Genomic DNA, 24,462 nt, shown 5'->3' on the forward strand with positions numbered 1-24,462 from the left:
GTACACACAACGGTGTACTGTGTTGCTACATTTCTCAGCTGCCAGGCGAGCCTCTTTAAAATCGATGTGGTCTTTTCTTCCACCACCCTTTTCCTGGATTCGACGACACAATCCAAACAACAAGTAGGCTATAGTGGACTGCTATCCTTCCTTGATTCTAAAATGACATGGTCACAAGGATATTAGAATTTAGGCTTATGATGTGCGGTTGAGATTATTCAGATTGTCAAGTCGCATTGCATTGAGTTTAATTCGAAGATACCACATCTGTACCTTGTCTTGGTGTGATCTTCAGTGAGTTTGCTGCTTGGTATCACTGCTGCAGGTAAGTTCTTCCTCCGTTCTTTTTGCTATTCTTGAACTCATGTTTTAAGAACACTGTCTTCAAATGCTCAGTTCTCAATTAACACCGACTCATGCCATCAGATGGTGAAAATGTCACTCGAGATGAATACATTTATTTCTAGCCAACATCTAATGCAGTTTCGGCAAGCACGTTCAACACCATCATCAACATTATGCTTGATCGATTTACCAAACAGCATCGAATTGAGCACAAATCGCACGACACAAAATCTTGCTTATACTTATTAGATGACTGTTTTGAGGAACCACGCGACGTTTGAATTGGCCGCTTATTTATTTGCCGAAAAATGACCGGGAAACCCTATTTTGAGTTTTGGAGAGTAGCCTTCTTCAATTCAGTATACTTGCGTCCGCGATCGCCTCATGCATTTCCGTCTCGTGTGTAGACAAAACAATACAATGGGACTGGTCCCCAAGTCCCAACTATAGTTGTGGCGATTGTCAAGTTAGGACGGAACACCACCACTGACGCAAACTCGTCGTACATCCGAGGGCATTTTTTAATTCTTTAAAGCATGATTTTCAAATGGAATGTATGCTGCGCAGCATTTATTACTATCCGACCATGTCATACAAACCGTAATGTCTTGCCGACCTTATGTGTCCGACAACGCAATGAACCATGTCCCTTTCATTATTTACTGATAAACCATTACACTCTAAAAACTAAAGAGTTGAGTCCAACACTTGCATGAGTTCGGTGAGTGACTACACTTTGAAAGTGTTGAATCCAGCATTGTATATGTTAAATCCAGCATTTTTAAGTATTCAGTCAACAATTGAAAAGCCAGTTTAACGTTTAAATAGCTGATCCAACAGTTCCAAAGAATATTTTTGAGAAATGTTGAAATAACACCTGAATTGTTGAATTAACCCTTTTTGCGTTGGATCAAAAATTTAAAATGCTAGATTTAACAAACAAAACACTGGATCCAACACTTTCAAAGTGTAGTCACTCACCTAACTCATGCAAGTGTTGGATTCAACTCTTTAGTTTTAAGAGTGTACGTCCTTCCCAATAATATTATGTCCGTATGTCTTTCATCTTCGAAGAGGTTCAGCGAGTCGGACATTGAACAAATATTGACAGCTTCGTTAAAAATATATGACTCCCGATTTTTCCAAGGTGAATTTCAGGGAAACTAGAACTCCCCTCCGGGGCTCCTCAGGGGCTCCGAGGCAGTATGCAAATACTTTAGATTGGGTCCTCGGACATAACGGAGGCGGACTAAAGGTTCGTTCGACACAATGGGTTGGACAATTTGTTTTATCAAGCCAGAAAACTTATATTTCACAAAGGCACTTTTTTATCTTCAACGAAAAAATCGAATTAAAGAAAAACATTATTATTATTATTTTTTAAAGAAATAAACAAATAGGGGTCATTGATTTATGTGTGAGCTTACTGTGTTACAAATAGTTGTCTTTAATAACAAAGTTTGAGTTTGCCCAGTGCTGTGTGTATATTGAAAGAATTGCAACAACTTGCGAAGAGAAGCCTTTTTCGGTCCAAACAAACGCATGATTGGATTGTGCTACAACTAGACACAAAATGGCGTCCCAATAATAAACATCTATAGGTTCACAAACTACTTCAAATTATAAATGCTTTTTACACATCGAATACTTAGCCTACCTATAGTGATCAATATCACTCACTGCAAGACGCACTCAATTCTAGATTTGATTTTCACTTCGATGCACACACTTTTCGCCTCAATTATCTTTTTAAAGGCAGTGGACACTATTGGTAATTACTCAAAATAATTATTAGCACAAAACCTTACTTGGTAACGAGTGATGTGGAGAGGTTGATAGTATAAAACATCGTGAGAAAGGGCTCCCTCTGAAGTGACGTAAAATGCACTCATAAACACCCAATTATTTACCAACATGTGTTTAGGCCTAATATCATCTTTTCTAGTCATGTGCTAACCTAAAAACTGCTGCTCCACCACCACGTCCTAAATTAACTTCTTCACAAATCCACCAATGTGTGACAAGTTGAATGCGTTTTAGTTCACGTCAAGAGTGGACAATTGGGACTTATTTTGGTGTTAAACAAAGAAACACAACTTAACCATTGCCAGAACTTGACTGGCTTACAAAAGGTACAAAAACCATTCATTAAAATGTAAAACTGGATTAATGGTGATACAAATCGCATAGTGCAATCTCCATAATATTAAAGATTTTATGTTTTCTTCTGTTGAGTGTGTACCAAAAAAAAATTGTGTCTGCAGAAAGTCCAGGCTCTATGGCTCATTTTAAAAGTCACAAGTTAGGCCTACTGTATAGCCCCAAACCAAAAGATATTCACGTATTTGTTTTTATATTTTTGTTTTAAAGCCGAATCCCTTTTCTTTTTGCCGAAGTCCTTTATTAGGAATCAAACTGTTGGTTCCGTCCGGAAACATGGCTATTTTATTTCCTTCCTCCATGGTTTTTATGACTTGTGACTCGTGACTTATGTGCATGTAAGAAACCACCCACGTCGCATGCACAAAAAGCCTATAATTGTTTTTTTGTCCATTGCATAATTTATGTATACAATAAAAAAGAAATGCCCGTCCACTATTCATCATATTCTTGTAATTATAAACCACCCATTATGATTGTATTAACAACCGGTAGTTAATATGATTGCTATGAGAATTGATAATAAGAATGGGTTTTCCCCCATTATGCCATTGGACAACGTTAATGGCGAGTGTAAACATAAAACTGGCTGCCATGACAACAGTTGTGAGATGCTCCGTAATCGCCCGCCGTTATGGGTGATTCTCGGGTCATACTGTCACAGCTCAGTTCATTATACTGCCTGTGTAATTGTTACAAGGTACTTATTGTTAAAACTCATTACCGTCAAACCGGTTGCCCGAATGAATCGGTTTAACCAATCGTGACTTTTAAAGGAACACGTTGCCTTGGATCGGTCGAGCTGGTCTTTGAAAATCGTTCTGTAACCGTTTCTTATAAAATCGGTATGGTTAGAAAGATGTTGTAAAAGTAGAATACAATGATCCACAAATATGCCTTGAAATTGCGTGGTTTTCGTTTTACCTCGTCGACAAACACGGTCGGCCATTTATGGGAGTCAAACCATAAATGGCCGACCGTGTTAGTTCGCGACGTAAAATGCAAACCGTGCAATTTTGAGTGATACTTGTGTGGATCATTATATTCTACTTTTAAAACAGCTTTCCAACCATATTCATTTCATAACAAACGGTTTCAAACGCTTTTCATAGACCAACTCGTCCGATCCAAGGCAACGTGTTCCTTTAGATGAGAGGAGGACTACTTCATATAATTATTAGAGACATTGAGACACTCGTATGAGTGGGGAAAACTGTGGATAAGGCGCCGTCATACCATTCAGCCCGAAGTATGAAAACCCGAGAAGGAAATTACAAAATAACTTGCCTTATCCTTTTTTATCACGGATATCCCCAGTTTATTTCTGCCTCATTCACTACACTTTTCTTTCCCTTGCCCATCTTATCGTGCGTTGATCCCTTGTGGTCAAACTAGCATCTTCTGAACCTCTTTTTTTGTCATCCCCTGCCTTCTCAGTGTGCTTTCATCTCAATCATATAATTATTTCCACTTGAATGCTTTTATTACACCTGAATACATCCTGTTTCTTTTCGTTGTGTTGTTATTTATGCCATTTTGGCAATTTTGGCTTGTAAGCAATTTGCAAAACCTAATACTTTTTTATTAAATTAAAGACGGTCTTCGAGAACATTTTCGAAATAGTCTCGAAAGGAAATAGTCTTTAAAGAAAAATGCACGAATTTTAGTTTTTGTTCATGGGTTCTCCAGAGAATTAATGGACGTTCAAGAGCCATTGTTTTGCATTTGTGTCTATACCTGTAGGCCTATGTTAAATTAATACAATTGTTCCATTTAAAAACTAATTAAATCTCAATTAAGTGTCTGAGGTGAGATGGAAACGTGGGAGAAGGTATTGATGTCTTCCTTTGATTAATAAAACCTTTAGAACGGACCAAGACATAATTTCTGTACAATCCCAGATTTTCTGCTCATTATTTTCCGCCACCTTTTTCAGGTGAATAACTCAAGCTAAATACACGGTTTATGATTCCTTATATGGTTCGATTGATATCGCAAAACAAACAATCCTCTAAAACCGAAATGACAAGGATCGCCTTGGACATTTTAATATCATTCATTTTCACAAAATTTTGTTTGAAACAAAACTAAAACATGGCGAAAGATTTAAGGATTCGTATACACACGCACTTGACAATTGCATGTGCCTTATCCATGTCCATGGTTGATTGGAGTTTTATGGAGTAAAACGATGTTGTACAGACCATTAACTAATTTGAAGGCTTTTTAAAAAATGATTGTAAAATAATAACTGTCATACTGCTGAAGAAAACGCAAAGGTTTTCTGGTAAAGTTGATTGTCGAGGCCTTTTTGCATACACGCTATGCATTTTTGATGGCTCTATATGCTGATCAGTCCCCCATAATGCACAGGTTGATACAAAGTTCGTATTTTGCACATGTGTTGGTAGAACATCAATTAGCTTCCATTTCGGGACTGGAGCTGACAAAATAGTCGCAGACAGTGTTCATGTTTTCTTTTATGTGATCTACCATACATCAAATATCAAACCTGTGAAAGTGTGATGGGCTTATATAATTCCGTAATAGTGAGTCCGGAGAAAATAGTGATAAACCATGCACATTTCAGCATGTAAACATATTGAGGTTTTTTATAAGTTGGTTGTAACAACTAAAATCAATCGCTGCGACCTGTTTTGTTAGGTTTTTCAGTTAAAGTTCTCTCGAGTTGCTATTATAAAGCACAACAAAGTGAAGCTTAGGCCTACCCTAATAGCCGAACTTCTAACTTCTGACTGGTATCCTACTCATTTCTGCTTAATCAGCTCAATTAAATTTGGCCCCCATGCAGGGATTTCAAAGGCTGGAAACAATAATCTTCCATGTTATTTTTTAATTTAACCATGCATTGCCATCTTCGTATTCTCTCAAAGGAACACGTTGCCTTGGCTCGGTTGAGTTGGTCTTTGAAAAGCGTTTGTAAACTTTTGTTATAAAATTGATATGGTTAGAAAGATGTTGTAAAAGTAGAATACAATGATCTACACAATATGCCTCAAAATTGCGTGGTTTTCGTTTTACCTCGTCGACTTACACGGTCGGTCATTTATGGGAGTCAAAAAGTTGACTCCCATAAATGGCCGACCGTGTTAATTCGCGACGTAAAATGAAAACCGTGCAATTTTGAGTGATTCTTGTGTGGATCATTATATTCTACTTTTAAAACATCTTTCCAACCATATACATTTCATAACAAACGGTTTCAAACGCTTTTTTATAGACCAACTCGTCCGATCCAAGGCAACGTGTTCCTTTCATTTCGTCTTAATTTTGACTCAGACCAGCTAGTCTTCACTTGTTACAATAAATCAACAGGTTGTTCTGATTATTTATTCTATAGGGGCCCGGAGTAAAGAGATATCTGCCCCACTCAATGCGCAAAGAAAACGGAAACACACGTGAACACACTAATCCAACCCTTTTCCAAGAAAATTTAGCAATTAGTGGCTGAAATGATTGACCTTTAAATTCATTAACAGTTAATTCACTAAAGATACATGGTTCAGTGCGCAGAGAACATTTTTTATTTATGTCGGTGCTTAAAAGTGGTTATTATAGGGATGAAGACACAAACCAGTCATCAGTCATTAGGGGTGGTTTGAACCGAGTTTTTTTCTCTCGACGTAGGCACCCCCCCCCCTCTCACCCCCATGTAGACAATCACATTTCGCCCATGTGCTTTTATTGAACTCCCCACGCCCACAGAACTTGGACGTCATGCAAGCACGATTTGTACACAGCCCCATATGCAAGGAAGCAAGGAAAATAGAGATCGCAGTGTTAGATTTTTATCAATTTTCATGTGACAGAAGGGGTGCATCTCAAAACTTGTCCAGCTGTTGCATTAATAACTCTTGAAATGTGAAAACAAGGCACAAAGTGTAATTTTCTATTAGACCAGTTCAGTTACTCGCCTGCTATAAGGAACCCGGAGTGTACAAGCTCACACCCTTTTTGTAAACGCAAGTTACCTGTTCCTGATACGTTTCTTATTTCTGTTAAAGGTGTCTTTCAAAACTAGTTGCGGCAAGATGGCTGCCGCAGCCAGGCAATCCAACCAACTCCAAAAGATAAAAGATCACCCGACTAAATATCCCAACGTCAGTGACAGCTACCAATACAGCGAGCAACTCTTCAAAGACGCCTGTCTTGCTCTCCACGGTATCATCTTACAAGACATCCATCTAGGCAAGAAGGAGCTCCTCAAAGATCCCAAGTTCTTACAAGGTCGCCTGTACGATACTTGCACCTACATCTTATCACGTCACGAGAAAGATTTAGAGCAGATTATACTCGAGCATGATCACCCTAAGCTGAAGTATCTCCGGAGTAGAACTGTCGTACAACCTCGAGTCGATGTCATGCTGGCCAAAAGACGTCCTGAGCTCGTGTTTGTGTCGTCTTTGATGATACGTAAAGGAAGCGCGGGCTACGAGCCTGATGTACGGGAGCCTCGATCAGACATGGCTCGTCTTGCGTACATGCTCCTGGAGCGATGTTGCCGGTGGGGGTTCTACCTCTGGGTGGGTACTCTGAAAGAGCTTCGAGCCTTTGAAATGGTTTACAGCTTCTCGGAGCTTGCCGAAGCTGCTGAAGGAACGAAGAGCAGCCAGATTGTACTCAAGAGGGACGCGATCCTGCTTCCACGAGTCGGTAAGCCATTGCCTTCGTCGTTCCGGAAGACGCTACTGGTCAACCGGGTGGATCCCGAGTTCTGCCTCCGACTGTATCGGATTGAGCCGGAGATGACCATGTGGGAGGATAAGGAGGAGGATGCGGAACGATTACAGGACTTCTACACCGGATCGCACCAGCTTCACACCAGTTACGGAATGTGGGGAGTGTCGGAGCAGATGCTGAATGTAAGACGGCAACTCTTCAAAGTCAGAGATTACACTGATGTGAGTTTTACCATACTTATTGTCTTTGCAATATTATGTTGGGAAAATAGTTTAACCCCTTTGATTGGTAAGAAATCCAGCCAGAAGCACTGTAACTATTTTGAGAAAGGATTTCCTGCAAAACATTCGAACCTGATAAATGGTTCACTAAATGCATGAATTCTTTCTGAGATTTCTGAGGGTTGACTGAAAAATAACTTGAATTCCTTTGGTCCGTTTGCGAATGCTGCGGCCAGAGATAGCCACCTCTCTAAATGCGGATTGATTTGACGGTCTTCTCGGTTTTGTCTGTTTTCTCAACAAGTAGACAGTCTTCATTCAGCTGAAACTTTCACACGTGACTTTTCTTGTATCCTCCTTGATATTATGCCACCATCAGTTACGATAGACAAAAAAAATAAATCTATGACCCTACATGAAACCGCGCAGGGCATATATCCATTCACAAGGCATTTCCTTTTAAATGTGGACAAACGGTGCGGTAGAATTTGAAACAGACTTACGATTCTGAACAAGTGTTTGTTTGCCCTTTTCCCGGCAGGCGGCCCTCTACGATCGTGCCCACGCCATGTTGATGATGGCCCGAGTCATGTTTACCGATCTCGTTGTCGTGAAGAAGCTGGACGAGCGAGAGATCGACGAGACTGACTTCATGAAGAGAGTGATGGATAAGCTCAGGACTCGAATCCGAGAGGGACTTCGAGCTCTTGAAGACAGCTCATCATCTGAGGAGGATGGCCGCTGAGGATGAGAAATACTTGATGTACATATTGCATAATCAGTTGTTTCAATGAAAGTTTATTTCAAAACCCCAAAGAATATAGGCTAAATATTCAAAAGATAACATTCAGACAAAAGCATAAGCTATGAAGAGTATAGGCCTCCGGATTATTTTGAGATAAACAGCAAACGAAAACTAAAGAGAGAAACCCAAAGTAACTTTCTCTAAAGGGAAACGGGAAAAGAAAAAAACAAAGTTACTTTCTCTTACGAGAACAACAAAACAAACTGTTTCTCACGAGAAGAGGAAAAAGTACACTATATTGATGCGAAAGAGAAAATAAACGGAAAATTATATTTTTAACTCTTCACATTGTTTAATCATCATACTGCACCAATATTGTTTGTTTTTCTTTTGTGTTAACGGTATCAGAGGTCTTCAATACTGGTGGATTACAACCTACTTTGTATTCCATTGTTTACACTAGTGGAAAAAAAACACCTGTTGTTTAAACGGATGATCGGTTAATAATGCTAGGTTGTTGGTTAACCTTTTTCTCTGTTTAACCTCAAGTTATTCAAAATTATTCAAAATTCCCTTTCAGGTTTGTTGTTGATAGATTCTTAATTGATAAAAGTTAACATTAGAAAGTAGCAAAATAAAGCAAAATTAAAGGAAGTTTGTGGCTTTGTGTTAAAAGGGAGATTATTGAGAGCTGGGTGCATGAAAGCCAAATGGGTGAGAAAGAGAATGAAACTTAAATAAAAATAATTTTGTTAACTTTTCACTTTAATTACTAATATCCTTTGTTTTTTTTAAGACATAATCGGCTGTAGTTTAAAACCACCGAATAATTGAAAGTCTTGTTGTCTTGTTTTAAGTAGTTAGGTGCATTTTCAAAATTGATTTATATAAGAAAGGGAGCCGTTTCAATTGATGTGCTTTCCTTCCATCTCGTTCGTTCATTTGTAGCCAACATTAGCAGGGGACCAGTCACAATACATGTGTGTTGGCCGTTAATCTGTTCCTGCTCACCAATATTTATCTTCGCTCAGGGCCAAATTTCAAAGAGCTGCTAAAGCAGAACTTTTTGCTTTAAAAATTCAATATTAAGCAGAAATGTGCAAGATACCAGTCACACATAGTACACTAGACATGCTGGTAACCTTATTTTGGTAGACGCAATTTCGTTGGCCAGATTTAAAACCGCTGGAAGGCAGGCTCAAGCCGTTGACAAGGCTCAATTGATAACAAATACCAAACAAAATAGTATTGAATTGTAACTAGGGCTGAACACAGAGTTAAAGGCTTATTGAGGTAAACATTTTTCATGAAAATAAATGGATAAACGATATTAAAATAAATTATAAAGCAATAAATACCTTTGTGGTTCCCCAACTAACAAATTTCACTATGTAAAAATTCAGGTCTTATAACTTTACAAAATTAAATTTGATTTATTTCCAGGTTTACTTTGGGTAAAAACAGACAGGACGAAATATCAAAATAAAAACAAGTGACAAATGAAATATGTTTGCAAATATGGCATTTTATTTGTCAAACAACTTTGGGTAATGGTGAAGTTAATCACAAGATAAACAAAAAGAAAATGTGATATTTGTTATATTAAATAAAGTGAAATAATCAACAAGTTTTCCTTGCCTAATTTATTTTGTAAATACAAAAATAATTTTTCTTAACCATAGTACAATGTACATGTATAAACTGAGTGTGAGCCTCTGACTGCCAACTTGTTTTTGTTTTGTTTATGTCTAACTACTACAATATTCGACAACTTAGCACCAAAATATTTAAAACTTTGGCCCAGTAAGCATGAATGGTTTCCAGTTTGATCAAATTGTAAGCATTGATCCAATACAGGACTTTCCATTATGTCTGCCCTGAAAAAAAAACAAAAAAAAACACCACCACCAACAACATCAACAATAACAACAATTTATTGATTTTCTCTAGAGATCATTTCCAGATCATAATGCCAGATAAATAATCCATAACAAAAGTATACAAAAGTATCCAAAAAAAAAATATATATGAATGAGATAGGAAGTAAACACTTATATTTCCTATTTGATATATTTGGTTTCAAAAATTAAGGTAACCCTTACTTAGGGTGAATACATTGTAATCCAACACCATTTGGTAACTAACTCAACACCCAAACCTTATATCAAGCCAAAGTCTAGACTAAAATGTTGCTAGAATCAAGTAATTTGACTTCTAATACGGTTAGGATGATGATTTCATGGTTGTTTTGCTGTGTTGCTGATGTCCACACCATCAGTATGACTATAGCGCCCTTACAACACAACGTTCAAGGTTCAAAAACCGAGGCCCAATTTCATGGCTCTGCTTACCGTTAGTACAGAATCGGCACTTACGGAAGCAGGGAATTCTGTGCTTAGGGCAAGCGTATTTCACAGGTTAGCGGCAAATTTTTGCTTCTGCGCGTGTGTACTCCGCGTAAGTAGGCACTCTACCCTTACAAGGCTAGCGCAGAAATTTGGCTCTTGCGAAGTAAGCAGGGAATCGTGACCATAAGCGCAGAATTCGGCGGTAAGCAGAGCCATGAAATTGGGCCCGGGCCATTCTTGAAGGCAAAACTAACTGCACAGCCTCAAAGGCAACTCTTTGGTGGCAGATGAGCAACTTTTCTAACAGTGTCCAACTTTGGCCAAGAAAGCTAAAATTTGAATGTATTGTTTTCTTGAGATGTGCTTAAACTTAAATGCTGGTATGAGAAACCCCTATCAACAATATCAATATATCAATATATCATAATCATTAATTAACATAGAAAGTAACAAACAATACATTTATACCTTTGATGCGCAGCCATCATAAAAATATGTGCAAAAATATTATTCGAAATAAATACTTGCTTTGCCTTCCCGAACTACAATTTTGTCAAGCTTTGATTTTTAAGACCGTCAAATCTACTTGCACTATTTTGCATAATGGATTTCTTACCTAATTGATAAGCAATTTTCTACGATTCACGAGATAGATGGTAGACAAAACACCAACATGTCTGTTAATTTACTTAATCTCCTCCGATTATCTTAGTTAACATTGGCTTCATTGCACTTTAATTACAAAGCAAAATCTGATGTCACAATACAAATAAATTTAAGTGACTCGGAAAATCTCAAGCTTTGACGTAAGCTTTGCACTGCTGAGTTTAGGAGTGAACAAATTAAAAGTAAACAAATTAAGAGTGAACAAATTAAAATTAAAAAAAACGAGGGGACACTTTTCAGAGATGAGGATGTGAAGAAAAAAAATGAAGCAATGTACCCTGAAAAGTACTTGCAATCAACCTCATGACACAGGGTTTGAACCGTAGTCTTCTTAACTGAAAGTCAAGTGCAGTAACCCACAAGACACGGCTAATATTATTAAGTTTTTGACACAGTGTTTTTCTCGTAAAGGTGTCTGAAAAAACAATATGAATTTTTTTTTTTTTTTTCCCCAGAAACATGAAAACAATGGAAAATGTCAATACATGACATGACCTTTGCTCTGACCTTTTATTTTGAGTGGAAGTAGGTCAGATCCTTGGCCGCCATGAGCATTTCGTACAAGCCGTGTCTGGCCGCTATGGTCTCTAAAAGATTTAATAATGAAACATCCCAAGTAAGAGTACAGATCCTAATACCTCATTAATTTGTCTTAATCTTCACTTTTCTTCTTCTTCTTAAGAACTGAAGTTCCAAAATAAGACAAAAACAAAACATTTACTCCAAAGCTGGAAAATGTTATGTCTTCTACATTTCTCTGTCTTTTTTTAATCTTAAGAAATGCTGTATTCTATAACTATGCACCTTCACACTTGCTCTAACTTTGTATTATAAACAAAAAAGAAAGAAAAGAAAAACAATGCAAAAACCTGTTTTTAAAGTATTATTAAAGAAATACCAGCAAAAAACTCTTTAGCCCCAACCTGAAGGCTGAACAGTTTTGTTGAGTTAAATGGAAATCACTTAACCATTTAAGAAAAGTCCAAGGAGTTAAGTTAATACAAGAGTCCAGTTTCAGTAGTCTGTTTTGGCTACAAATATCCATGGGCAAGTCATTAATCATATTTTATTGCTTTGCCTCGTAGCAATGCACCAATTTTGCTTTTATTATAGCCAATTGATTTTTGGACAACCAATAATACCAATTAGTGGTTTTTGCTTTTACTATAACAATAAAAAAAACATTTAATGAGCAAACTCACTAGGGACAAAAATCCAAGATGAGCGTAAAAAACCACAATTAACGATCTTCTGCTTTATTCTTTACATTGATCACTGCTGATCAATAATGCACTAATAGTTAATTAACCCCACCAATTGACCTTTGTGTAATTCTTGTTTCTCTGCCTTTGTGCTGCTATCTATTCGTTATTTAAGTATGCCGTCAAGTGTGACGATTTCCCATCAAAGCCACACCCAGTCCAATGGCTCCATTTATTTATTTGATTACACATCTACATGTAAGCACAATATTAGGGCCAACAACAGGATGAATAGGAAACAAAAAGAACTGTTGAGTTTTAGATATATGGGATGAAAACCCCAATGGAGGACCATGAAATCGAGGCTCTGTTCTGAGGTGGGATTCGAACTGAGGTCTACAGAGGTCAAAGACGGGGACAGAAGCCACTAGGCCAACATGATTTCCAACCTGAGCCAACCTGATCGTGACAACATCGGCGTAATGGGGACTTTAAGGTTAAGGGGAGTTGATGTGCCTGACATTTCACACAGATAAAAAGCCTATTTCTAATATGGGGGAAACTAACTTGTTTGTTTTCTCTGTACATTTTCTTTTCTTCCTACTGAGCCCACACTTTCCCCATTAATTTGGTCCAAATTAAGGAGGGTAGTTGCCCATTGGAATTGCATTTAGCAAAATATTTATTACTGATTAACTTGGGAGATGGTTGAGTTTGAGACTTCCCATTTTAAACTTTTTGGGGGTGAAAGATTCAAAAGTCTCATTAAAATGTTAATTGCAGTCAGAGAAAATGGCATATCAAATAGTGAAACTATAGCTCAAATTATAAACAAATCTAAGGCAGCTTTGGTACAGGAAGTATAAAAAAAATACATGCAAGTGATGTTTAGACTAGCCCTGAGGACACATCTCCCAAGCCAAACTTTTTGCAAAAAAAAAATGAATTTCCTTAGTGAACATTAGCAGAGACCCTGTCAAGATACATGTAAATGAAATAAATGAAACAAATGAAAAAAAAACATGAAATAAATGAAATGAAATACATGTACTTATCAAATATCATTTTGGTGGGTAACCTGTTTCAGCTAATCACACCTCTGCTGTGCTCAACTGATTTGCAGCGGCTCCATTAACCACCAGCCCCACAACCTCCCAGGTGTTAAAACTTTCTCTTGTGTATCTTCTGTTTCTTTCATCGCTCACTCTTGGGGCTGAATATGATCCTTGGCATGTTTCCACAAAAGCTTCTGTAAAATGACAAGAAGAAAAAACTTTGAATACTTTCCCTCAATAAAAATCACCCATAAACGTGACAATTTTTGATCAGCTTGCCATGTTTAATCTTAGTAGTGCAATGTGTTGAATGTGTGTATAGCTATGCATTTTAGGCCGTCAATCACCTTTTTTTAATATTGGAATTTTTGGGTCACAACTTCTCTCACAAAGGTCACTTTAAAGGATTTTGGTACTTTTTAAAAATGTCCATAGATTTACATTAAACTTACAGGGTTTGAAGATAATGACAGTGGAAAGCTTCCCTTCAAATATTACTTACTGAGGTGCTTAAGTTTTTGAGAAATGAGTAAAACAATGTCATGAAAAAAATACGTTTGTAAATGATTAAAATAATTTTCGTCTCATGAGACGAAAATTATTTTCATGACATTGTTTTACTCATTTCCAAAAACTACAGCACCTCAGCACGTAATATTTTCACGGAAGCTTTCTACTATCATTATCTTCAAACTGTGTAAGTTTAGTGTATATCTGTGGACATTGTGTTTTTTGTCCAACAAAAGTAGACCCTTTAAGGTGTGTTGCAATCGATACCAATGCATTATGTATAGGCACGAGGAGGAGGCTGGCCCTTCTAATTAAAACGGACGTTGAACATTCACGACAGCAAAATCCATACGATGACAGTGGCGTCTAAAACTTGGAAATGATCACCTACACTTGAATTGATTTTAATCCTTCAATCAATAGCACACAATACAAACAGGAAAACACAAACTGTCACTTTTGTGTGAAAGGACAAAAGGTCAACACAAGGCTGGATAAATACATACAAGATAAGAAGACCTGGTTCAACTAGCAATAAAAATTACAATAGTTCTGATATAAAAAAGACGATTTAACGGCACTGGACACTATTGGTAATTACTCAAAATCATTGTTGGCATAAAATCTTACTTGGTAACGAGCAATGGAGAATAGATGTTAAATGGAGAGCTGTTGATAGTATAAAACATTGTGAGAAACAGGTCCCTCTGAAGTAACATAGATTTTGAGAAAGACATAATTGTTTCTCACTTAAATAATAAAAGACTTCAGCTGAAGCCTTTTATGCATCTGAAAGCACACAAAGTTGTGCAACAAGGGTTTTTTCCCCTTCATTACTCTCTTGCAACATTTCACAGATTTGTCATTTTATGCATATGTTGGGATACACCAAGTGAGAATACTGGTCTTTGACAATAACCAAACGTGTTCAGTCCAAAAAGGTTTGATTACGCGTGAGACTTGCACAGTAAAATACAGATAGTTTACGACCAACTACATGTACATGTACTCCGCTTACCTGACAATTTGGTAATGCCTTGTTTATGACCACGTCACAGTAACCCCACTTGCATTGATGCTCTTTCTTACTGATGATATGGTAATTATTCAGATGCTTAGTACCTTTAGAAAGCTTGACTCGGTTGCCACAATCCAACCACTGAGTAAAAAAACACAAGAAAAATTCAACCAAGGTTTAAGTGTACATAGTCAAAGATTATTAAAGCGGGGCTTAAAGTTCAAACTCAGTTTGGTGATCCACTCATTTTTCAATTGATTTTTACGATGGTAAAACAGTTGTAACTGTCAAAAGACAGTATCTATCTTTTATGTGACCCACTATACACATAAAAGAGCAACCCTGTGAAAGTTTAAAGGATTTTTGGTACTTTTTGTAACACAAAACACAATATCCACAGATTTACATTAAACATACACCGTTTGAAGAAAATGATAGTATAAAGCTTCCCTGAAAATATTACATGCTGAGGTGCTGTAGTTTTTGAGAAATGAGTAAAAACAATGTCATGAAAATACGTTTTTACATGCTAAAATAATTATGGTCTAATGATCAGTGAGATGAAAATTATTTTCATGACATTGTTTTACTCATTTCTCAAAAACTACAGCACCTCAGCAAGTGAGATTTTCAGGGAAGCTTTCTACTACCATTATCTTCAAACTGTGCAAGTTTAATGTAAATCTGTGGACACTGTGTGTTTTGTCCCCCAAAAAGTATAAGGACCCTTTAAGCTCAATCGGTCATCTCATGTTTGGTGGCTGGCCATTGTTATTGGACCACATCTTTGGTTTGGTACAGTAACAGCGGCCAGCCACCAACACGGTCATAACCATGAGCAAGTTCGAGCATGCGTATTTAGTTGACTACTGCCCAGCAACGTACATACGCAGTGACGCACTCACTTGGAGGTCTCGTTTGGAAGCCTAGTCAACCATCCATGCCACGGTATTCAACACTCCATTGCATTCTGCGTTTTCGCTACACTGGTTCCCCTCTGTGCTTTACACGTGTTAGCATGGAACAGGCTATTGGGACCAGTGAAGAAACCATGGTCCATGGACCACAGTCGTCAGCCAATGGTCAACCAGCCTGGGTTTGAGTCAAAACAGTCAACCTTTAGTTAACCAGGGTGCACACTCGAACTTGCTCCTTGCAGGGGTAAAGACCATGTCCTCCCACTGTTAAATTTACCTCGCACTTGAACATGACTTTTTTCGCCTTGGTCTTCTTCTTCTTCTTCTTCTCATCCTCATCCCTGGTACTGTTTGGCCTGACATCTATGGCTTCCACATGACCACTAGTACATCCGACATACAGCTGTGGAATTCAAAAACAAAACGATCATTCAGTTTTAAGGCATTTGGTTATGTTAAAGACGAGTACTTTCATTTTAAGTAAAATTTGAAACTTTGCAAGGTGGGAATTTGATATAGAAAGGTTTGCGGTAACACCATGTAATGATTATATCTCAATGAGTTGGGGTTGTTCTGGAAAGAACTGTTGGTTTCACAGCTTTCTCCAGAAGACGATCAGAGCATACTGATCGAAACGATGAATTTAAACCTTTCCATATAAGAAACATATTGTGAAAAGTAACCTGTAAAAACTAATAGCTGCTTATAAAATACCCCAAAATAGACAAGTATAATAAACAGAGGTTTATAAAGGGAGGGTCTTGAGTCAGTGGGCTAAAGCCCCCCTCCCCATAAAAGTATTTACCAGGGTTCCAAAGATGTGCCATTGTATAAACCTGAAGAATCTCCTAGGTTGTACATTAGCTGCCATACACAAGCTGGACAACAAAACAACTCATAATGAGCTGTTATAACAACTCTACCCACAGTTAATGGGAAATGTATATTTCCGACTATAGTGGATAAAGAAATTAAACCATGATGCATAAAATACAAAAAGCAGGATAGTGCTGGCAATCAGCCTTTTTGAGATGTGGTGGACACTATAAAGTGCAAGTCTCTTGGGCATCTGAACCACTTTGAGGACCTTAGTTTCTCACTTCAGAGATGACATTTGAGGAATGTGACAATTCCTAAGAAAGGCCGGAGGGTCTGGGTTGAACCTTCTTCTGGACCAAGCCCCTCTCAGATGTTACAATTCAGGAGATTTACAGACTCTGTGCATTATCAGAAATACAAAACTATTTTGTCTATTTATTCCTCTATTTGGTGATTGATTTTTTTCAAGAAATCTGGAAGGCTCAAGAATTTCTTTTTTTTTAAAAAAACCCCTAAAAAAGCGGGAAAATCCTGAGAAACAACAGGTTCCAATGTTGCGAGTACATTCAATGGGTCATTTTTATGAGGGGAAAAAAAAGTTTTAACCCACCATTTTCTTGATGCGAATCATACAGGAAATAGCGTAAGGGCACTCGGCAATTACTCTTCCAAGCTTCCCATCCTGTCAAAAAAAAAAACTATGTCCCTGAAAATAACACAAGCACTTTGATTCAATTAGCTTTCCCTAAGGCAAACATTCCAAATACATAGTGTGTAGGTTTTACAACTTGTGCACGATGGGAATACAATCCAGTGAGGTTTGCTGGGACATTAATTTCTCTATAGCCGTGTTCGCATGGTCTTGTTGTCACACCGGTGAACAGAACTCAGAGAGTGAGTCCCTTTCCTTGCATTTTTTTGTATTCCTTATCTATGCTTTGATTTCTCTTCAACCATGGTTTTTAAAAGTCGAGTCAAGTATTTTGTCACATCTGAATAAAAGTCACTGGGCGGCACTGGCATAGCCCCCCTTTTGTGTATATATTTGTTCAGCCGATTTGTTTCACCATGGTTTGGTTTAGTTTACCTACATCAAATAATCAAAGTGCGGACATCGGTAAGATTTACCCATTGGAATGTTACCCATGGTTTCTTGTAAATATTTAACCACTACGAATGCGACTTATGAGTCATGGTGATTCTGAAAAGAACTGGACCCAGTTTCATGTCTCTGCTTACCACTAAACTTTGCACTTATGATCCCCATTCTCTGCTTACTGTGCAAGCGCGGAATGTCTGCGCTACCTGTGTACGCGAAGAATGCATAGTAGCCAGGAGTATGCAAAATTCCCTTCTGACTCGGCACATACACTCGATGATACTTCAGAATGTCCTGCTTCCGTAAGCGCCGATTCTTTGCTTACGGTAAGCAGTCATGCCATGAAATTGTGCCCATGTGGTTACATTGTGCTTGACCAACAGTTGTCACAGAAGAGGATCTCTTGGGAAAACAACTTGTGCCTTTGTGTTTATATTCACTCACCTTTGCACTGAAGAGACGTATTTTCTTATCCAATGAAGCGGTAATCAAGTACGGAGTACCAACAATTAAGGCTGTTATTGCACTCCCATGGTGTTTGATGGTTTTAGTCCGTACCCCTGTCTAACTCAAACACAAAATTTAAAAACAAAGTTAAAGGCTAAAAACCCAGGCATTTTATTCAAAACTTTAATCTTTTTTCCAATCTATTGACTCCCAATGAATCAACCATCCATCTCAGTTAGACTGACTGGTTGATAAGAAAAACCATGCAATAGACCTGATGCATATGTCATATTAGTAGGGCGCCCTCATCTAGAAGTAAAAAAGGTTCATTGGCCAAACCTGTGCGACGCTCGTACAACTCTGTGCGTGTTGATTGTTTTGTCATCATTTTACCTCTATTGAATCCCAATGAATCAACCATCCATCTCAGTTAGACTGACTGGTTGATAAGAAAAACCATGCAATAGACCTGATGCATATGTCATATTAGTAGGGCGCCCTCAAGTAAAAAAGGTTCATTGGCCAAACCTGTGCGACGCTCGTACAACTCTGTGCGTTTTGATTGTTTTGTCATCATTTTACCTCTATTGAATCCCAATGAATCAACCATCCATCTCAGTTAGACTGACTGGTTGATAAGAAAAACCATGCAATAGACCTGATGCATATGTCATATTAGTAGGGCGCCCTCAAGTAAAAAAGGTTCATTGGCCAAACCTGTGCGACGCTCGTACAACTCTGTGCGTTTTGATTGTTTTGTCATCATTTTACCTCTAAGATGGCGGCTGGATGCTGCAATGCATAAGGTCTATAGAGCATCCAGAACTCATGTGGTAACAAGTTAATATGATAGAATCTTGATAGCCATAAGCTATGTTAAACTAAAGTATTTTAAAAAACAGAAATGTGCAAATGTAAAACTCAATATGGTTTTCATTTCAGGTACATTTACTTCATGTCAACATCAATCAATACATTGTGATAACATATAATAACTGGTACAAAGGAAAAATCAAGTTAATGAACAATAAATAGAAAACAGTTTGACATTCACATGTAGGAAAAAGAAGAAGCAAAAGCTTTTTTTTTCTTCTTCCCTAAAGATTTGACAATTTACACAAAAATGTACACAAACAAACACCAGGGACATGGACATTATGCATGAGTGAGACTGGACAAAAGATAAATAATTACCAAGACCAACTAGATTCCAGAAGATTTTAAATAGGCATGAGACTTGCACAGTCTACTCCAAGACAATGGACGTCTTTAAAATTTAAAATCCTACATAGCAGTACTCAAATTGAATCTTGCATTTTGGAAAATAAAACCTACCCTGATGTCATGTATCATTACTTTCCTGTCTGCAGATCCACTGTACACATGATGGTCAAACACCTTGGTAAGACCAAAAATAAAAACATTACAAACAAAAACTGAATTAGTCGATTTCACAAAACTTTTCCTAACTTAAGACTAATCTTAGGGCTTAGGACGAGTCCCAACCCTGCACTGTAGCATGCAGACCTAAAGACTAATCCTAAGTTAGGACGAGTTACTCATCCTACATTGTAACTCGAGTAAGACGAGTGCTAACTCTTTGTGAAATCTACGGCTGTTTTAACAATAATTTCCTAATATTGTGGAAAAAATCACACGCATGTTATTCTCATTGATAGTAATCTCAAGATGTTATTCTCATTGATAGTAATCCAAAATAGTATTACTAAGTATTAACATATCTTCCTGAGGTGACCTTTATTGTATTTTTATTTACAATTTTGTCTATAAATCAGCATTCATGAATACCTCAGACAGTTTCGCTATTCCTATTGGTGGAGAGCGCGTCACGTGGGTGTGTATAAACCTTTGTTTATGACCAGTAAAAAGTGAGCTTGCACCTGTGTTTGTAAGACAGTTACTTCATTCCTATTGGTCGAGAGCAACGGCCGGGACAGTTGTGCCACATCAAGCGATACGCGGAGGGGTTGTGTTGAAAGAAATACTTGAACAATTATAATGTTTGCACTTATTTTACTTTTTACCAAAAAATGTTGATTTTTTTTTACCAAAAAGGTATTTATGAATGGGAATCAATGTGTGGTGAAGAGGTTTTCAACTAGTGGTTAAAATCCAACGAGGTCTGGTTCTTGATAATTTAACCGAGACAAAGTCGAGGTAAATTATCCAAGAACCAGGCCTCGGCGGGTTTAAACCACTAGTTGAAAACCGATTCAACACACTTTGATTCCCTTATTACATGACAAAAAACATACGATGACCCTACCTTTAACCAGTAGTTTATTTTACTTTAAAACCAAGAGCATTTTTGGGTGCACATGTTTAGTCGACCCGTGATTGACCACTGAATAGCAACGTACATGTGTGCAGTGACGTACTCAATCAAAGGACTCATTTAGAACTCAAGTCAACCATCGGTATTGCCCTAAGCCTTTTCACTATAGTGTCACTGGTCCCCTTCTGTGCTTCCCACATAATAGCATTGAACATGCTATCAGCACAACGGAAGAAACCATGGTCCCGAGGCTGGTTCCAAATGGTCGACCACAGCAGTCAACCAAAGCTGGACCAGCCTTGGTTTGAGTCAACCATTAGTTGGCCATTATGTGCACTCGAACTTGCTCCAAGTTGTAACCCTCAAAAGAAAGACTTACCCCCAAGCAGAGTACGGGTCGGGTGTGTCCTCGGAGGACGAGATGCTGTTTGCCATCAGCCAAAGCATGCACACCCACTGTGTTATCTGAATAGGCATTTACCAGACAGACTTCTCCCTCATATTTGGCTGTGATCATACACTGAATGATGATATCTGTCTTGCATTGAAATGTCTCCGTTGTGAAATCCTAATTAAGCAAACAAGAGAATATCAAAGTAAAGAGAAAAGAGACAGATGTAAAAGCAAGTTCATGTAAATTGCAATAGCACAGTGAAGTTCACAGGTGTTATATACAGGATTGGCAGAGCTGACAAAAAAGTTGATGGCAATGTTCAAATTTTGTGTGATGAACCATTTTATGACAAAACACAGCCAGCTATTTTGAAGAATAAAATTTGTCAAAATTGCGAAGTGCGTGTTCCATTGGATGTATTTCCAAAGGCAAATTTAGTTGTTTTCAATCACTACTCACTAATTACAAGACACCCCTGTAGGCATTATTTTGTTGCATGCACAACATGCATGCAGCACTGGAGAGCTGTTGATAGTATAAACATTGTAAGAAACGGCTCCCCCTGAAGTAACATAGTTTTTAATAAAGAAGTCATTTTCAACTAAAATATATGAATTTGATTTTGAGACCTCAGAATAAGATTTTGAGGTCCCAAAATCAAGGAGCTGAAAGCACACAACTTCGTGTGACAAGGGTGTTTTTCTTCCATTATTATCTTGCAACTCCCAACGACCAATTGAGTTCAAATTTTCACCGGGTTGTTATTTTGTGCATATGTTGAGATACACTAAGTTAGATGACTGGTCTTTGACAATTACCAAAGGTGTCCAATGCCTCTTAGCGTCATCTTAATACTACAGTTTAACAACTGCTGATACAGCTCTTCCCTTTCTATATAATTTAAACCCATTTTTTGATTTAAAAAACATCCATAACATAATTGGATAACTACGTACCTTTAGGTTAATTACAGTGACACAACCATTTGCAAGCCCCGCATACAGAGTTTCTGATCGCAATAAAAAACATGTGACTCGAGAATTACAACAGATGACCTTCTCACAGGCAAATATCTGATGGGGGAAAATAAAAACATTGGTTTGATTACATAGAAGCAGAAGTATAGTTTTTCTTTTGAAGTCTCTCTGTGTCATCAAAGACTGGAAAAATCCCCACTTAAAGCATTTTGGTACTTTTTTGTAAAACAAAACACAATGTCCACAGATTACCATTAAACTTACACAGTTTGAAGTTAATGATAGTAGAAAGCGTAAAATATTAGTTGCTGAGGTGCTGTAGTTTTTGAGAAATGTAATGCAAATACTTTTCACTCATGATCGCTGAGACAAAAATTATTTCTATGACATTGTTTTACTCATTTCTCAAAAACTACAGCACCTTAGCCTGTAATATTTTCAGGGAAGCATTCTATCATCATTATCTTCAAACTGTGTAAATCTGTGGACATTGTGTTTTTTTGTCCTACAAAAGGTGCAAAGACATGATAGACCCTTTAAGCCCGGTTCATACTTCCTGCAATTATGTGAATGCTAATGCGCTACAAATTTTGACATCACAAATTAACAACGAGTAATTCAGAAGAGTTGAGCTGTGCTCAACTTCTGCCAATTAATTGCAGCAAAAAATTAGCTGTGACGTCAAAAATAACATTTGTACGAACCATGCTTAAGTGATGGCAATTTTAAGAACGGACCCACCCCTCTCCCCAATTTTACAGGTTTACTGTATTTTAGAGGATTTTTGGTTTGTCCTCATCACCACAAATAAGTGAAACTTTAGGTTTTGGAAAAATCTTATGGAACCATGACCTCTACCCCTTAATGACACCTTCACAGCCTTCAAGAAAGCTGGGAGACAACAGAAGAATTAGGGAGTTCAACAGAGAGAAATTCTACAGAAAAAAGGGCCCGCTTATGTTTTAACTCGCACTGTAAGGGCTGGCATCTTTTGCAACTTCCAGTTGGAGTGATTTTTTTGTTTTGCAACATTCAAGAAGATATTTAGAATTACATTCACAGAATGTTTCCATAATCAGGGAATTTTTTGTTGATTTGTTCATCAGAACAAGTACTTTATGGTTTATTATCAGGGAAATTTTCTGCCGTATCAACAGTTGGCAGCTCTGAACTCTACTTTTTTTTTTTTTTTCATTTTTTTCTCCAGAATACGATCAGAGCATACTGATCGAAAAGTCGAGTTGAAACCAACGGTTCTTTTAAGAACCACCCCAACTCATTAGAGATAGTCATTACATAGTGTTACCGCAAACCTTTCTATATACAGAGGAGATCAAAATGGAAAACAAAATTATCACTATTATCTTTTTTACTAACCTGCATACTGTACATTCTGATGTTTCCATCGCTAGAGCCTGTAAACAGATACGAGCTTGTAACCTGAGTATCTGGGTCTTTAGAACTCCACGCTGAAACACAATTCACGCTGTCGCGGTGACCTTTGAAAACTTTGTAACGACTGAAGTGCTACAGTGAAAAATACATACAGGCATCAGGGCTTGAATATCAGCTTTGAGAAGGCACTGCCATTTTCGTTTTGCAAAGGACACTTTATTGGAAACTCTTTAAGTCTATAGACCTTATCGCAAATACTTGGTGCGACCGTATGAAGTTAGAGCTTGCGCAATGGGTACTTGCTAAAAGGTCTTTGGTAAATTTTGAAGGGACACAAACCAATACCAGGGTCAACAGAGGTCATGGCCGCTGTGGTAGCCAGGTAATAGACCTTTATCATGGTATGGGCATCTTGATTTTGTGAAGATGACATCAGTTGAATTAGGATCAATGTGAAAACATGGTGAGAGACAATGGTAAGTAAACTTCTAATTTCAATGCTCACCTTAATACTGAAGAGTTTTGCTGTGGAGTCTGCGCTAACCGTGCACAATTTCCCCTTGACACTGCACATCCCTTGGACAGACTTGCTATGAGCACGAAATATGCCACACTTTGCACCGGGGATGCTTTGCTGCTCATATGAAGATCTTGGTGATGGAGAGTGTGTTCTCAATGCACTCAGCTTCGGGACTTTACGGACGCTGCAATAAAAAAAAAAAAAGGATATTCATACGAAGTGTCATTTGTTGCAATTGTACAATTGACCCCCTTGTATGTGTCGTCACAAGCCCAAACCAGCGCCCTCAACGGGGTAAATGAAGACCTATCAATGATTATGATAGGCATTCATGTACCTCGGTGAGTTTTATTGTTGTTAAGTAGGATTTGAAACTTTGCGTAATGGAAATACAATATGGAAAGGTTTGCGGTAACACCATGTAATGACTATCTCTAATGAGTTGGGGTGGTTCTATGAAGAACCGTTGGTTTCAACTCTATTGTTGTTCTTTTCCAGCGCCTTGAAGCAGATTCTTTCTGCTATTGTTTTTGCGCTTTATAAATCTCTCTTTATTATTATTGTTATTATTATTATTATAGGCCAACACGTTTCCATTGTTTTGACCTCAGAGGTGGTGGCTAATGC

General features: G+C 37.8%; 2 protein-coding genes across 3 annotated transcripts in view; one reads left to right on the forward strand and one right to left on the reverse strand.

Moving 5' to 3' along the window:
- Nucleotides 1–13,569, forward strand: LOC139936170 (uncharacterized). The gene is made up of 3 exons (XM_071930934.1): nucleotides 1–325; nucleotides 6,531–7,427; nucleotides 7,969–13,569. Exons 2-3 carry the CDS (start codon nucleotides 6,558–6,560, stop codon nucleotides 8,170–8,172), a joined length of 1,074 nt encoding a protein of 357 aa, XP_071787035.1. The 5' UTR covers nucleotides 1–325; nucleotides 6,531–6,557; the 3' UTR covers nucleotides 8,173–13,569.
- The window catches only part of LOC139936157 (uncharacterized), a 24,519-nt gene continuing 13,570 nt past the window's right edge, over nucleotides 13,514–24,462 (reverse strand). Inside the window, exons 10-19 of one of the 2 annotated variants that reach the window (XM_071930912.1) lie at nucleotides 23,821–24,019; nucleotides 23,298–23,447; nucleotides 21,900–22,016; nucleotides 20,929–21,117; nucleotides 19,589–19,651; nucleotides 18,251–18,370; nucleotides 17,318–17,389; nucleotides 16,166–16,291; nucleotides 14,972–15,112; nucleotides 13,514–13,637 (exon numbers count right to left, since the gene is read on the reverse strand). In XM_071930912.1, the coding sequence (XP_071787013.1) occupies nucleotides 13,590–13,637; nucleotides 14,972–15,112; nucleotides 16,166–16,291; nucleotides 17,318–17,389; nucleotides 18,251–18,370; nucleotides 19,589–19,651; nucleotides 20,929–21,117; nucleotides 21,900–22,016; nucleotides 23,298–23,447; nucleotides 23,821–24,019 (1,225 nt within the window). In that variant the 3' untranslated portion in view covers nucleotides 13,514–13,589. The remainder of the gene's footprint in view (nucleotides 13,638–14,971; nucleotides 15,113–16,165; nucleotides 16,292–17,317; nucleotides 17,390–18,250; nucleotides 18,371–19,588; nucleotides 19,652–20,928; nucleotides 21,118–21,899; nucleotides 22,017–23,297; nucleotides 23,448–23,820; nucleotides 24,020–24,462) is intronic. The other variant, XM_071930920.1, reaches the window with a different exon arrangement.

The sequence above is a fragment of the Asterias amurensis genome, chromosome 1 (genome assembly GCF_032118995.1).
Source record: "Asterias amurensis chromosome 1, ASM3211899v1".
NCBI classification, from domain to species: Eukaryota; Metazoa; Echinodermata; class Asteroidea; order Forcipulatida; family Asteriidae; genus Asterias; species Asterias amurensis.

Coding starts and splice junctions, on each gene's coding strand:
- LOC139936170 (XM_071930934.1), top strand. CDS start 6,558: ATGGCTGCCGCAGCCAGGCAATCCAACCAACTCCAAAAGATAAAAGAT. Junction 7,428..7,968: donor AAGTCAGAGATTACACTGAT/GTGAGTTTTACC, acceptor TTTTCCCGGCAG/GCGGCCCTCTACGATCGTGC.